This window comes from Myiozetetes cayanensis, unplaced genomic scaffold (genome assembly GCF_022539395.1).
Source record: "Myiozetetes cayanensis isolate MyiCay16 unplaced genomic scaffold, myiCay2020 scf985, whole genome shotgun sequence".
Taxonomy (NCBI): Eukaryota; Metazoa; Chordata; class Aves; order Passeriformes; family Tyrannidae; genus Myiozetetes; species Myiozetetes cayanensis.
Window position 1 is genome coordinate 1 of NW_026088280.1, and position 15,830 is coordinate 15,830.

General features: G+C 68.8%; 1 protein-coding gene across 1 annotated transcript; it reads right to left on the minus strand.

Moving 5' to 3' along the window:
• Positions 1–195: 195 nt before the first annotated feature.
• LOC126653219 (atrial natriuretic peptide receptor 1-like) lies at positions 196–15,082 on the minus strand. The gene is given in 18 exon segments (XM_050340742.1): positions 196–246; positions 717–794; positions 2,043–2,147; positions 2,815–2,858; positions 2,861–2,891; positions 3,410–3,484; positions 5,243–5,363; positions 5,460–5,544; positions 5,642–5,777; positions 5,873–5,964; positions 7,786–7,921; positions 8,138–8,211; positions 8,214–8,250; positions 10,017–10,088; positions 10,091–10,173; positions 10,176–10,228; positions 12,392–12,634; positions 14,328–15,082. Coding segments are annotated over 18 exon segments (2,256 nt in total). The 5' UTR covers positions 15,068–15,082.
• Positions 15,083–15,830: the final 748 nt, after the last annotated feature.

A 15,830-nucleotide genomic window follows, 5' to 3' on the forward strand; every position in this document is an offset into this window, starting at 1 on the left:
GAGGGGTTTGGGGGTCCCACACCCATTAATCCCCCACAGCCCTCAGGGGGTACCTGGAGGCTGCCCCGGGGGCAGTTCTGGGTTACTGGGTCAGGATGCAGATTTGGGGGGTCTCACACCCCCTCAGGGGGTACCTGGAGGCTGCCCCGGGGGCAGTACTGGGTCAGGATGCAGATTTGGGGGGGCAGTTCTGGGTTATTGGGTCAGGATGCAGATTTGGGGGTCCCAAACCCCCCCAGGGGGTACCTGGAGGCTGCCCCGGGGGCAGTACTCGGTCAGGATGCAGATTTGGGGGGTCTCACACCCCATTAACCCCCCCAAACCCCCTCAGGGGGTACCTGGAGGCTGCCCCGGGGGCAGTACTGGATCAGGATGCAGATTTGGGGGGGCAGTGCTGGGTCAGGATGCAGATTTGGGGTCCCAACCCCCAGGGTACCTGGAGGCTGCCCCGGGGGCAGTACTGGGTCAGGATGCAGATTTGGGGGGGCAGTTCTGGGTCAGGATGCAGATTTGGGGGGGCAGTACTGGGGGTTACTGGGTCAGGATGCAGATTTGGGGGTCCCAAGCCCCCCAGGGGGTACCTGGAGGCTGCCCCGGGGGCAGTACTCGGTCAGGATGCAGATTTGGGGGGCAGTACTCGGTCAGGATGCAGATTTGGGGGGGCAGTACTCGGTCAGGATGCAGATTTGGGGGTCCCAAGCCCCCCCAGGGGGTACCTGGAGGCTGCCCCGGGGGCAGTACTCGGTCAGGATGCAGATTTGGGGGTCCCACACCCCCCCAGGGGTACCTGGAGGCTGCCCCGGGGGCAGTACTCGGTCAGGATGCAGATGTTGGGGGTCCCAAGCCCCCCAGGGGGTACCTGGAGGCTGCCCCGGGGCAGTACTCAGGTCAGGATGCAGATGTTGGGGGTCTCACACCCATTAACCCCCAAACCCTCAGGGGGTACCTGGAGGCTGCCCGGGGGCAGTACTGGGTCAGGATGCAGATTTGGGAGGCAGTTCTGGGTTACTGGGTCAGGATGCAGATTTGGGGGTCCCAAGCCCCCAGGGGGTACCTGGAGGCTGCCCCGGGGGCAGTACTCGGTCAGGATGCAGATTTGGGGGGGCAGTACAGGGGTCAGGATGCAGATTTGGGGGGTCCCAAGCCCCCAGGGTACCTGGAGGCTGCCCAGGGGCAGTACTCGGTCAGGATGCAGATTTGGGGTCCCAAGCCCCAGGGAGTACCTGGAGGCTGCCCCGGGGGCAGTACTGGGTCAGGATGCAGATTTGGGGGTCCCAAACCCCAGAGGGTACCTGGAGGCTGCCCGGGGGCAGTACTGGGTCAGGATGCAGATTTGGGGGTCCTCACACCTGTGCCCCTCCCCAAACCCCCCCAGGGGGTACCTGGAGGCTGCCCCGGGGGCAGTACTCGGTCAGGATGCAGATTTGGGGGGGCAGTACTGGGTTATTGGGTCAGGATGCAGATTTGGGGGTCCCACACCCCCCCAGGGGGTACCTGGAGGCTGCCCCGGGGGCAGTACTCGCTCAGGATGCAGATTTGGGGGTCCCAAGCCCCCCCAGGGGGTACCTGGAGGCTGCCCCGGGGGCAGTTCTGGGTCAGGATGCAGATGTGGGGGGTCCCAAGCCCCCCCAGGGGGTACCTGGAGGCTGCCCCGGGGGCAGTACTCGGTCAGGATGCAGATTTGGGGGGGCAGTACTGGGTCAGGATGCAGATTTGGGGGGTCCCACACCCCATTAACCCCCCCAAACCCCCTCAGGGGGTACCTGGAGGCTGCCCCGGGGGCAGTACTGGGTCAGGATGCAGATTTGGGGGTCCCACACCTGAAACCCCCCCATAGCCCCCCCCAGGGGGTACCTGGAGGCTGCCCCAGGGGCAGTACTGGGTTACTGGGTCAGGATGCAGATTTGGGGGGGCAGTACTCGGTCAGGATGCAGATTTGGGGGTCCCAAGCCCCCAGGGGGTACCTGGAGGCTGCCCGGGGGCAGTACTCGAGTCAGGATGCAGATTTGGGGTCCCACCCCATTAACCCCCCCAGGGGGTACCTGGAGGCTGCCCCGGGGGCAGTACTCGGTCAGGATGCAGATGTTGGGGGGGTCGGTGCAGGCGCCGATGAATCGGGTCAGGTGCTCGTTCTGCACGTCCCGCATCTGGGGGAGGGGAGAGGGGAGGGAAGGGGAGGGGATGGCACCGCAGGGTCCTGCAGCCCCACCCTCACCTACCCGGGGGCACCAGGTTGGGCTCCCTCGTCCCTTTGGGGTCACCCCCTCCCTCCCTGGGGGTCACTCCCTGTCCCTTTGGGGTCACCTCCCCTCGTCGGGGGTCACTCCCTGTCCCTTTGGGGTCACTCCCACCCCCTTTGGGGTCACTCCCCGCCCCTTTTGGGATCACTCCCTGTCCCTTTGGGGTCACTCCCACCTAATTTGGGGTCACTCCCTTTGGGGTCACTCCCTATCCCGTTTGGGGTCACTCCCACCCTCTTTGGGGTCACTCTTGCCCCTTTTGGGATGACTCCCCGCCCCCTTTTGGGGTCACTCCCTGTCCCTTTGGGGTCACTCCCACCCCCTTTGGGGTCACTCCCTGTCCCTTTTGGGGTCACTCCCCAACCCTTTTGGGGTCACTCCCACCCCATTTGAGATCACTCCCTGTCCCGTTTGGGGTCACTCCCACCCCCTTTGGGGTCATTCCCTACCCCCTTTGGGGTCACTCCCACCCCCTCTTTGAGATCACCCCCGCCCCATTTGGGGTCACCCCGCCCCCCGGGGCGTGTCCCATCCCCTCCCACCCCCCTCCCCCGGTCCCTTTGGGGTCACGCACGTGTTTCAGCTCGAACAGGACCTTCCTGGTGAGCTCGATGCGTTGCGGTTCAGGTGCTTCACGGCCACCAGGTTACCCTGGGAGGAGGGGAGTGTGGGGTGTGGATTGGGGACACAGCGTGGGGCGGGGCCGCGGAGTGAGGGAGGGGTGTGTGGGGCAGGGCCGCGCGTGGGGCGGGGAAAAGGGTGGGGCGGAGACAAGCGTGGGGAGGGGTGTGTGGGGCAGGGCCGCGTGAGGAGGGGGTGTGGAGTGAGGACACGCGTGGGGAGGGGGTGTGTGGGGCGGGGCCGCGCGGGGGGCAGGGAAAGGGTGGGGCAGGGCCGCGCGTGGGGAGGGGTGTGTGGGCAGGGGCCGCGCGTGGGGAGGGGTGTGTGGGGCAGGGACACGCGTGGGAGCAGGGCCGCGGGTGGGGAGGGACACGCGTGGGGCGGGGCCGCAGGTGGGAGCAGGGAAAAGGGTGGGGGAGGGGCCGCGGGTGGGGCGGGGACGCGCGTGGGGAGGGGTGTGTGGGGCGGGGACACGCGTGGGGCGGGGCCGCGGGTGGGGCGGGGCCGCGCGTGGGGAGGGGACACGCGTGGGGGCCCCTCCCCCTCACCTTGTAATAGGCGGTCTTGGCATAGACCTGGAACTGCCCCTCCGTGGTCATCAACGAGCCGTAATTGGAGCCCCTCTGAGCAGAGAAAACAGGGGGGGTCGAGCACAGAAACCCCCCCATGGGGACCCCTCACCTGTCCCTGAGAGGGCCCTGGGGTGACCCCAAACCCACCCCCAAAATCCAATCCTAGCAGGGGGGTGACCCCCACAAATCCAATCCTAGCAGGGGGATGACCCCACACCCCCCAAATCCAATCCTAGCAGGGGGGTGACCCCACACCCCCCAAATCCAACCCTTGCAGGTTGATGACCCCCAAAATCCCAATCCTAGCAGGGGGATGACCCCAACCCAGCCCCCCAAATCCAACCCTTGCAGGGAGATGACCCCACACCCCCCCCAAATCCAATCCTAGCAGGGGGATGACCCCCACACCCCACCCAAACCCAACCCTTGCAGGGTGATGACCCCTCAAAACCCAACCCTAGCAGGGTGATGACCCCACACCCCCCCAAACCCAACCCTAGCAAGGTGATGACCCCCCCAAACCCAATCCTAGCAGGGTGATGACCCCAATGCCCCCCAAATCCAATCCTGGCAGGGTGATGACCCCCCCAAATCCCATCCTAGCAGGGTGATGACCCCCCCAATCCCAATCCTAGCAGGGTGATGACCCCACACCCCCCAAACCCAACCCTAGCAGGGGGGTGACCCCCACACCCCCCAAACCCAATCCTAGCAGGGTGATGACCCCACACCCCCCAAACCCAACCCTAGCAGGGTGATGACCTCAATGCCCCCCCCAAACCCAACCCTAGCAGGGGTGACCTCACCCCTAAATCCCATCCTAGCAGGGTGAGTGAGCCCCCAAATCCAATCCTAGCAGGGGGTGACCCCCACCCCCCTAAAATCCCATCCTAGCAGGGTGATGACCCCCCCAAATCCAATCCTAGCAGGGGGATGACCCCACACCCCCAAACCCAACCCTAGCAGGGTGACCCGTGGGGTGCCCCCAATGCCCGAGCGGGGCTGTGGGGTGACCCAGTCGTGGGGTGACCGTGGGACCACCCCCTCACCCCAGCCCTCCCCGTGCCCGTGGGGTGCCTCTCCCACCAGGGACAGGGTGAGTTTGCTGCCCCACACCCCCAATCCCAACCCTAGCAGGGTGACCCGTGGGGTGCCCCCAATGCCCCGAGCGGGGCTGTGGGGTGACCCAGCCGTGGGGTGACCGTGTGGCCATCCCCTCCCACACCCCCCAGCCCTCCCCCCGTGCCCGTGGGGTGCCTCTCCCACCAGGGACAGGGTGAGTTTGCTGCCCCACACCCCCAATCCCAACCCTAGCAGGGTGACCCCTGGGGGTGCCCCCAATGCCCCGAGCGGGGCTGTGGGGTGACCCAGCCGTGGGGTGACCATGGGACCACCCCCCCTCACGCCTCCAGCCCCCCCCCGTGCCCGTGGGGTGCCTCTCCCACCAGGGACAGGGTGAGTTGCTGCCCCACCCCCCAAACCCAACCCTAGCAGGGTGACCCATGGGGTGCCCCCAATGCCCCGAGCGGGGCTGTGGGGTGACCCAGCCGTGGGGTGACCCCCTCCCACCCCCCTCCCCGTGCCCGTGGGGTGCCTCTCCCACCAGGGACAGGGTGAGTTTGCTGCCCCACACCCCCAAACCCAACCCTAGCAGGGTGATGACCCCACACCCCCAATCCCAACCCTAGCAGGATGACCCGTGGGGTGCCCCCAATGCCCCGAGCGGGGCTGTGGGGTGACCCAGCCGTGGGGTGACCCCCTCCCACACCCCCCCAGCCCCTCCCCGTGCCCGTGGGGTGCCTCTCCCACCAGGGACAGGGTGAGTTTGCTGCCGGCGCTCCTCAGGTGCTTCTCCAGGCTGCTCATCTGCACGTCCTCCCAGCGCACCCTCCACAGCTCGGCCGCCAGCTCCTTCTCCAGCCGCAGCTTCCTGAACCCCAAAACGGGGGTTGGGTGGGCTGTGAGACCCCCTATTTCACCCACACCCCCTCCAGCCCCTCCTCGACTCCCCCTCCCCAGCCCCGACCTGTAGATGAAGAAGGAGGTGACGGTGACGGCCGCGAGGGTCAGGCTGGCCACGAGCGACAGCACCTCCAGCGTGGACAGCGGGGCTGTGCGGGGGCAGCGGCGGCGCTCAGGGGTCGAGGGGGGGATTTCAGGGGGGTTTCAGGGATTGTTTGACACATCCCCCCCTCCCCAAACCCCCACCTTGGCGGCACAGGGGGTCGCCGTGGTCGAATCCGCAAGGGGGGACGTCGGGAGGGACCGCCTTGCCCGGCCAGTGGATGTCCCTGCCCGGCACCATCCGCAGCTCCTTGGTGGTGCCGTTGTAGTTGGCCACGATCTTTTTTTGGGGTGGGGGAAAAAAAAAAGGGTGGGGAGGAGCCCCCAGACCCTTTGGTTGGGGGTGAAACCCCTCCAGGTGCCGGCGCTCCCCACCTGGAATTCCCCCCGCGCCGGGTCCATGTCCCACAGGGAATAATCGCTCTCCCGGTCCCCGTTCTCGTCGATTTTCAGGAACCCGGTGACACCTGGAGAGGGGAGGGGAGGGAGGGAGGGGCTGGGGGAGGGACCTTGGGGACCTGGGAGGGAGGGGGTTTGATCCCAAAACGTGGTGCTGGGAAAGGGGGAGGGTGATGAGGGAGGGGGGACTGGGTGGGATGGGGTGGAGAAAGGGGATGGGGACAGGGGAAAGGGGAGGGGTCGGGACGTGGATAGGGATGGAAATGGGGACAGGGACATGGATGGGATGGGATGGGGTGGGAAAAGGGGGATGGGGATGGGGACAGGGAAAGAGGATGGAAATGGGGCCAGGGACACGGATGGGATGGGGATGGGGAGGGAAAAAGGGGATGGGGATGGGGACAGGGAAAGGGGATGGGATGGGGATGGGGAAGGAAAAGGGGGATGGGGATGGGGACAGGGAAAGGGGAGGGGGTTGGGATGTGGATAGGGATGGAAATGGGGAAGGGACACGGATGGGATGGGGATGGGGAGGGAAAAGGGGGATGGGGATGGGGACAGGGAAAGGGGATGGAAAAGGGGATGGAAATGGGGACAGGGACAGGACAGAGAGGGACAGGGACACGGATGGGATGGGGATGGGGTGGGAAAAGGGGGATGGGGATGGGGACAGAGAAAGGGGATGGAAAAGGGGACAGGGAGGGAAAAGGGATGGGGATGGGGTGGGAAAAAGGGGATGGGGATGGGGACAGGGACACGGATGGGATGGGGATGGGGTGGGAAAAGGGGGATGGGGATGGGGAAAGGGGATGGGATGGGGATGGGGAGGGAAAAGGGGGATGGGGATGGGGACAGGGAAAGGGATGGGATGGGGATGGGGTGGGAAAAAGGGGGATGGGGATAGGGACAGGAAAGGGGAGGGGTTGGGATGTGGATAGGGATGGAAATGGGGAAGGGACACGGATGGGATGGGGATGGGGAGGGAAAAGGGGGATGGGGATGGGGACAGGAAAGGGGATGGAAAAGGGGATGGAAATGGGGACAGGGACAGGACAGAGAGGGGACAGGGACACGGATGGGATGGGGATGGGGTGGGAAAAGGGGGATGGGGATGGGGACAGAGAAGAGGGATGGAAAAGGGACAGGGAGGAAAAGGGGGATGGGGATGGGGTGGGAAAAGGGGGATGGGGATGGGGACAGGGACACGGATGGGATGGGGATGGGGTGGGAAAAGGGGGATGGGGATGGGAAAGAGGGATGGGATGGGGATGGGGAGGGAAAAGGGGGATGGGGATGGGGACAGGGAAAGGGATGGGATGGGGATGGGGTGGGAAAAGGGGATGGGGATGGGGACAGGGAAAGGGAGGGGTCGGGACGTGGATAGGGATGGAAATGGGGACAGGGACATGGATGGGATGGGGATGGGGTGGGAAAAGGGGGATGAGGATGGGGACAGGGACAAGGATGGGATGTGGATGGGGTGGGAAAAGGGGGATGGGGATGGGGACAGGGGAAGGGGATGGAAATGGGGACAGGGACAGGACGAGGGAGGGCAGGGGACGAGGATGGGATGGGGATGGGGAGGAAAAGGGGATGGGGATGGGGACAGGGAAGGGAGGGGTCGGGATGTGGATAGGGACAGGGAGGGGCAGGGACACGGATGGGATGGGGATGGGGTGGGAAAAGGTGGATGGGGATGGGGAGGGAAAAGGGGATGGGGATGGGGACAGGGAAAGGGGACGGAAATGGGAGACAGGGAAAGGGGGATGGGATGGGGATGGGGTGGGAAAAGGGGATGGGGATGGGGACAGGGAAAGGGGATGGAAATGGGACCAGGGACAGGACGGGGAGGGGCCAAGGGACGAGGACGGGCTGGGGAGGGGCCTGACCGTAGAAGGTGCGGTTCCACATCTGCCTCGTGATGGCCGAGGCGTCTCCCACGGAGCCCCCGCGCTCCAGGGTCTCGTGGAGGGCCTGGGCGTAGAGCAGGACCCCGTCGTGGAAGGCGGCGGCGATGAAATTCATCTGGAGGGGGTTGGGGGACACGGGGGTGGCTCGGGGACAGCCTGGGGACAGGGCACAGCTTGGGGGGACACGACCCCTCCCTTCATCCCCACCTCCATCCCACGTCCTTTATCCCCCAGCTCCACCGCCGTGCCCACCCCCGTCCTCCCACGCGTGGTTCCCCCCATTCCCACCATTCCCACCATTCCCACCATTCCCACGGTCCCCCGGTCCCACCAGGCCGTCCTGCAGGGAGAGGTTGAAGTTCTGCCGGGCCTCGTCCCGCAGGCGCCGCAGGAAGGGTCGGTACTCGGGTTTTGGGGCTCCGTGTACGTGATGATGGTCACGGCCTGGGGGACACAGAGAGGGGCGTGGGGCAGGGCCTGGCAGATCAGTGCCCACCCACGCGGGAAGGGGGTACACTCGTGTCCCCCCTGGTGTCCTTATGCCCACCCTGGTGTCCCCTGTGTCCCCCCTGGTGTCCCCATGTTCACCTCGGGGGGGGTCCCGTGCCCACCCTGGTGTCCCCTGTGCCCACCCTGATGTCCCTGTGCCCACCCTGGTGTCCCCATGTTCACCTGGGGGTCCTGTGCCCACCCCGATGTCCCGTGCCCACCCCTGGTGTCCCTGTGCCCACCCTGGGGGTTCCCGTGCCCACCCCGATGTCCCCGTGCCCACCCCGATGTCCCTATGCCCACCCTGGTGTCCCTGTGCCCACCCTGGGGGTTCCCATGCCCACCCTGGTGTCCCTGTGCCCACCCCGATGTCCCCGTGCCCACCCCGATGTCCCCTGTGCCCACCCTGGGGTCCGTGCCCACCCTGATGTCCCCGTGCCCACCCTGGTGTCCCCGTGCCCACCCCGGTGTCCCCATGTTCACCTGGGGGGGTCCTGTGCCCACCCCGATATCCCCGTGCCCACCCCGATGTCCCTGTCCCCACCCTGGTGTCCCCGTGCCCACCCTGGTGTCCCCATATTCACCTGGGGGGGTTCCCGTGCCCACCTAGGGGGGTTCCTGTGCCCACCCTGGTGTCCTCATGTTCACCTGGGGGGTGTCCCGTGCCCACCCTGGGGGGGTCCTGTGCCCACCCCGATGTCCTCATGTTCACCTGGGGGGGGTCCCGTGCCCACCCTGGGGGGGTTCCCATGCCCACCCCGGTGTCCCCATGTTCACCTGGGGGGTGTCCCGTGCCCCCCTGGTGTCCCGGTGCCCCCCCCGGGGGGGGGTTCCCGTGCCCACCCTGTTGTCCCCGTACCCCCCGTGTCCCCGTGCCCCCACGGGGGTTCTCCCTATGCCCACCCTGGTGGTCCCCGTGCCCCCCTCGGTGGTCCCCGTGCCCCCTCGGTGGTCCCCGTGCCCACCCGGTGTCCCCCTCCTCACTCCCGGGGGTGGGGATCCCCATGCCCACCCCGGTGGTCCCCATGCCCCACGGGGGTTCCCATAGCCCCCGGTGGTCCCTGTGCCCCACGCGGGGTGGGGGTGGATCCTGTTCCCCGGTGATCCCCTGTGCCCCCACGGTGGTCCCCTGTGCCCCCACGGTGGTCCCCGTTCCCCCCCGGTGGTCCCCCATGCCCACCCCGGTGGTCCCCATGCCCCCACGGGGATTCCCATGCCCCCGATGGTCCCCGTGCCCCACGGGGATTCCCATGCCCCCGATGGTCCCCGTGCCCCACGGGGGTTCCTATGCCCCCGATGGTCCCCATGCCCCCACGCGGGTGGGGGTTCCCATGCCCCCGTGGTCCCCGTGCCCACCCGGTGTCCCCCTGCTCACTCCGGGGTGGGGTGGATCCTGTTCCCCCGGTGGTCCCTGTGCCCCCACAGGGGGTTCCCATGCCCCCGGTAATCCCATGCCCCCGGTGGTCCTCGTGCCCCCGGTGGTCCCCATGCCCCCGGTGGTCCCTGTGCCCCCACGGGGATTCCCATGCCCCCCGGTGGTCCCCGTGCCCCCGGTGGTCCCCGTGCCCCCACGGGGATTCCTATGCCCCCTCGGTGGTCCCATGCCCCATGGGGGATTCCCATGCCCCCGATGGTCCCCATGCCCCCACGGGTGGTCCCTCGTGCCCCCTGGTGGTCCCCGTGCCCCCGGAAGGATCCCCCTCCCCGGGCACCCTGCTCACCTCGAAGGCTCTGCGGGCTCGGGGGTCGTGGCGGTCCCCGCGGTGCCAGGGCCGGCGGGGGTCTGGGAAGCGCCCCCGCCCTGGGGGTGCCCCTGCAGGCTGGCCCCGAACGTGTCGATGTAAAAAGAAGGCGAAGTCGCCCCCGTGAGCCCTCGAGCTCCGCCTGCAGCAGCAGCTCCCGCAGCGTGTCCGGGGCACAGCACGCTACACCACTGGGGAGGGGGCACGGCCTTGGCACAGGGACCCTCGACAGCCCCAGGGACCCCTGAGAGCCCCTGGAACCACCGAGAGCCCCAGGGACCCCCAACTGACAGCCCGCCCCCCGACAGCTCCAGCCCTCCCGACACCCCCTGGACACCATGGGACACTTTAGGACACCCTGGACCCCAGAGAGCCCCTGGACCCCGGAGTGACAGCCCTGGGGCTCCTCACACCCTGAGAGCCCCAGGGACCCACGAGAGCCCCCAGGGACCCCGGGAGAGCCCCAGGGACCCCTGAGTGACAGCCCCTGGAACCCCGAGAATCCCTGGACCCTCGAGAGCCCCTGGGACCCCCGAGAGCCCCAGGGACCCCTGAGTGACAGCCCAGGGACCCCTGACAGCCCTGGGACGCCCGAGAGCCCTGGGACCCCGACAGCCCCAGGAACCCCTGAGTGACAGCCCTGGGGCTCCTCACAGCCTCCCCGACACCCCTGGACACCATGGGACACTTTGGGACACCCTGGGACCCCTGAGAGCCCCTGGGACCCCGACCGGACAGCCCTGGAGCTCCTCACAGCCCCCCCGAGAGCTCCGGGACCCCGAGAGCCCCTGCAACCCCTGACAGCCCCAGAGACCCCCTGAGAACCCCGGGACCCCCAGGGACCCCTGAGAGTCCCTGGAACCCCCGAGAGCCCCTGGAACCCCGAGAGCCCCTGGAACCCCGACAGCCCCAGGGACCCGACGAGCTCCTGAGAGCCCTGGGACCCCGAGAGCCCCCGGGACCCCTGAGTGACAGCCCTGGGGCCCTCACAGCCCCCCAACAGCTCCAGGGACCCCTGACAGCCCCAGGGACCCCCGAGAGCCCTGGGACCCCGAGAGCCCTGGGACCCCCGACAGCCCCCGGACCCACGAGAGCCCCTGGAACCCCGAGAGCCCCAGGGACCCCGAGTGACAGCCCTGGGGCTCCTCACAGCCCCACCCCCGACAGCCCCAGGGACCCCGAGAGCCCCCGGGACCCCAAGAGCCCTGGGACCCTCGAGAGCCCTGGGACCCCCCGCCCCGACAGCTCCAGCACCCTCGACAGCCCCTACTGGGGACACCCTGGGACCCCCTGACAGCCCCGGGACCCCGAGAGCCCTGGGACCCCCGGAGTGACAGCCCAGGGACCCCTGAGTGGCAGCCCTGGGGCTCTCACAGCCCCCGACAGCCCCAGGGACCCCGACAGCCCCAGGACCCCGAGTGACAGCCCTGGGGCTCCTCACAACCCCTCCCGACAGCCCCAGGGACCCCTGAGAGCCCCAGGGACCCCTGAGTGACAGCCCCTGGGGCTCCTCACAGCCCCTGACAGCCCCAGGGACCCCCCAGAGCCCTGGAACCCCCGAGAGCCCACGGGACCCCTGAGAGCCCTGGGACCCCTGACCGACAGCCCTGGGGCTCCTCACAGCCCCCCGACAGCCCCTGCTGGGGACACCCTGACCCCCCACACCCCCCAGACCCCGGCACACCCTGACCCCACGTCGTGGGGTCCCTGGTTACTGTACGAGAAGGGCCTGACACCCTCCCCACTCCCCCCAAAAACATCCCTGGCAGACCCCAAAGCCTCCCAGCACCCTCAAAACCCCACGTCGTGTGTGTGTGGGGTGTCCGTGGTTATTACGTGACACTCCGTGGGCCTAGGCCCCGGGCTGGGTGGGGGGTGGGAGTCCTGACCCCTGTTTCCCACCCCCCACCCCCCTTTCCTCCCACCCGTGCCCTGCCCGGCGCTGCCCCGGGCGCCAGGCCGAGGTTTCCTGTTTTCCTGACCTGTTTCTCTCCCTCCCCGCGGCCCCGATGGATTCCTGGCGACACTGGGACCCCGGCGGTGCCACCCCCACCACCCACGTCACCCCAAAATGTCCCCCACCTCCACCCACTCCGGGGCTCAGCGCCCACCGCCCACCCTGTGTCCCCCCGTGTCACCCCAAAATGCTCAGCCCCATCACTCAACCCTGGGTCACAGGGACCCCAAAATGCCCCCCGGGGCTGAGAACACCCCCTCCACGCACACCCACCCGTGTCACGCGGGGCTGCCCCACGGAAGGGTCCGGGACCACCGGGAGTGGGGACGGTGCTCGGCAGCTCCCTGTGGGGTGGGGGTGGGGGGGACACGGCACGGAGAGGGGTCTAGGGGGTCACGGGGGTGGGGGCAGAGCACGCAGTGCGTGGGTGTGCAGGGCAGCCGAGAACACGCGTGGGGCCAGGAACACCTGCGGCCGGCTGGGAACACGCGTGGAAAGTTTGGGCACAGCCGCGACCCCCCCCACACGCCCCGGGCACAGCCGGGAAGAGCCGCGCAGGGCCACGAACACGCGTGTGCTGCCGTGCCCGGCCGCGAACACGCGTGAAACCCTGTGCACAGCCGTGAACACGCGTGAAACCCTGTGCACACCCGTGAACACGCGTGAAACCCTGTGCACAACCCGCGCCCAGCCACGGACAGCCGGGCACGGCCGCGTCGCGCTGCTCGCACCCATGTATGGTCGTGTGAACACCCGTGGAAAGCCGTGCCGAGCCGGGGCACACCCATGGGCGCCCGTGCGGAGCTGCGCCCACCCGTGACGGGCCCCGCACCGCCCCCTGTGCCCCCCTCCTCGGGGTCCAAGCCGCCCTCCTTCCCGCCCCGCTGTCCCCCTCCCTGTCCCCTTCCCATCCCGGTGTCCCCACTCCCATCCCGGGGTCCCCCTCCCCGTCCCAGTGTCCTCTCCCCGTCCCAGTGTCCCTCTCCCACTCCGGTGTTCCTTTCCCACTCCCGTGTCCCCTTCCCACCCCCTGTCCCCCTCCCCATCCCGCTGGCCCCTCCCTGTCCCCTTCCCATCCCGGCGTCCCCTTCCCATCCCGGGGTCCCCCTCCCCGTCCCAGTGTCCCTCTCCCACTCCCGTGTCCCTTCCCACCTCAGTGTCCCCCTCCCTGTCCCCTTCCCACCCCACTGTCCCCTCTCCACCCCAGTGTCCCCTCCCCACCCCACTGTCCCCCTTCCTATCCCCCAGTGTCCCCTCCCACCCACCCCGGGGTCCCTTTCCCGCCCCTGTATCCCCTTCCCACTCTCCTGTCTCCTTCCCACTCTCCTGTCCCCTTTCCACCCCAGTGTCCCCCTCCCCACTCTCCTGTCCCCTTCCACCCCAGTGTCCCCCTCCCACTCTCCTGTCCCCTTTCCACCCCAGTGTCCCCCTCCCCACTGTTCCCTTCCTGTCCCAGTGTCCCCTTCCACCCCACTGTCCCACTCCCACCCCAGTGTCCCCTCCTCATCCCTTTCCCACCCCGCTGTCCCCTTCCTATCCCCGCAGCCCTCTCCTCCCTGTCCCCTTCCCACCCCACTGTCCCTCCCCACCCCACTGTCCCCTCCCCACCCCACTGTCCCCTTCCCACCCCACTGTCCCCCTCCCCACCCCATTGTCCCCTTCCCACCCCACTGTCCCTTCCTACCCCAGCGCCTCTCCCACCCCGCTGTCCCCTTCCTATCCCAGTGTCCCCTCCTGTCCCCCTCCCCACCCCCGCTGTCCCTTTCCTATCCCAGTGTCCCCTTCCCACCCCACTGTCCCCTTCCCACCCCACTGTCCCCCCTTCCTATCCCAGTGTCCCCCTCCCCACTCTCCTGTCCCCCTCCCCACTCTCCTGTCTCCTTCCCACTCTCCTGTCCCCTTTCCACCCCAGTGTCCCCCTCCCCACTCTCCTGTCCCCTTCCTATCCCCAGTGTCCCCCTCCCCACTGTTCCCTTCCTGTCCCAGTGTCCCCTTCCCACCCCACTGTCCCACTCCCACCCCAGTGTCCCCCTCTCTGTCCCTCCCCACCCCACTGTCCTCCTCCTTCCCCAGCCCCTCCCCACCCCACTGTCCCCTTCCTGTCCCAGTGTCCCCTTCCCACCCCACTGTCCCCTCCCCACCCCACTGTCCCCTTCCTATCCCAGTGTCCCCCTTCCCACTCCCCGTCCCACTCCCAGCCCAGTGTCCCCCTCCCTGTCCCCTCCTCACCCCACTGTCCCCCTCCCACCCCACTGTCCCCTCTCCATCCCAGCGCCCCCTCCCACCCCACTATCCCCTTTTCCTGTCCCAGTGCGTGTCCCCCTACCGCCCACCACTCCCTCCCCCCGCTCTCACCGCGCCCCTTGGCCTTGATCTCCTGGATGACGAAGGAGAAGTTGCCGCCGTCCTGGAACACGACGTCCACCACGCTCAGGTTGCGCAGCAGGGTGGGCAGCTGCACGTACAGCCCCTCGGCGGCGAAGAAGCAGGGCCGGTCGTCCACCCTCTCGTCCCAGTAGACGAGCAGCGCCCGGCGGCTCCAGTTGAAGCGCCGGTGGAGCCGCCCGCCCAGCTCGCCCAGCTTGCGGTGGCTCGGCCCCACGCGCGTGGTCAGCGCGAACTCCCCGCGCTTGTCGTCGAAGCCGTGGGCCTCGGCGCCGGCCGTGAGCAGCGGCAGCCGCCAGTGGCTGGTGAATCGCGCCACGGGCGCCGCGCTGTACACGCAGCCGGGCCCCACGAAGGCCGCGGGCCGGTGGGCCACGCGCAGGTCGACGGCGGCCAAAGGCGCGGCCATCTCGGAGCACACCCCGCGGCCGTCCTCGCTGTCGCCGAACACCCAGCGCAGGGTGAAGCCCGGCAGGAGATCCCGCCGGGAGTTGACGGCGGCCACGGCCAAGCGCACGGCGGGGCCCACGCGCGGCCAGGCCCACGGGTAGGTGAGGTTGCGGCGGGGCAGCACCACGGCGAGGGTCAGCGTGGTGTTGGTTGGGGTTGGGGTGGTGGGCGTGGGGCTCGGGGGGGCCGCGGCAGCGCCGAGGAGGAGCAGCAGGGCCAGCGCCGGCGCCGCCGGCATCGCCCACGGACGGTGGCGGAGTGGCGTGTCCGTGTGTGCCTCTGTGTGTGTCCCTGTCCCCCGCCTCCCACGGCGGGGCCGAGCCCTTCCTCGCCCCCCCCACTGGTGACACAAAGGGCCGTTATCATCCACACCGACCTTAACTCCTTCCTCGCCGCTCCCCCCGCGGCGCTGTGGTGTGGAGCCGCCCGCTGGTGGGTGTGGGTTTGGGTTTGCGTGGGGGTTTGGGAGGGGGGATTCCCGCTCTCCCAGGGGGTCCCGGCCCACGGGGATGCCCCGCGAGGCGTCCCCACCCCGTGTCCTGTGGCGACCACCCCGGTGCTGCCGCTGACCCGAGTGGGGTCAGCTGATGAACTCGCGCGTGGGGAGGGGGACGCCCCAAATCGCGGTCCCCGCCCTGTCCCCCCGCGAGGGGCGGCCACGGGAGGGGTCCGTGGGGAGGGTGGGGGCTCGGGCACCTCGCTCTCTTCCCTGTCCTCACCCGTGGGAGGTTCTGCCCCCACGGAGGGGTCCCGGCGGCCCCCGGGAGTGGGGGGTGACCGGAGGTGCCACTCGGGGTCGCGCGCTGCTGGGGACACTGGGGGTGCCTGGGGACGCGCGAGAGGTCAGGGACGCGTGGACGGGCACGCACGTAGATCCTGGGGTGGTCCAACCCTGGGACAGTCCAACAGCCGGGACGGTCCACGCCCCTGGGACACAGCGCGGACGCCGCGAGTTTGGCGACACGGCGCGACACTCGCGACGCTTCCCGGGTGGGACAACC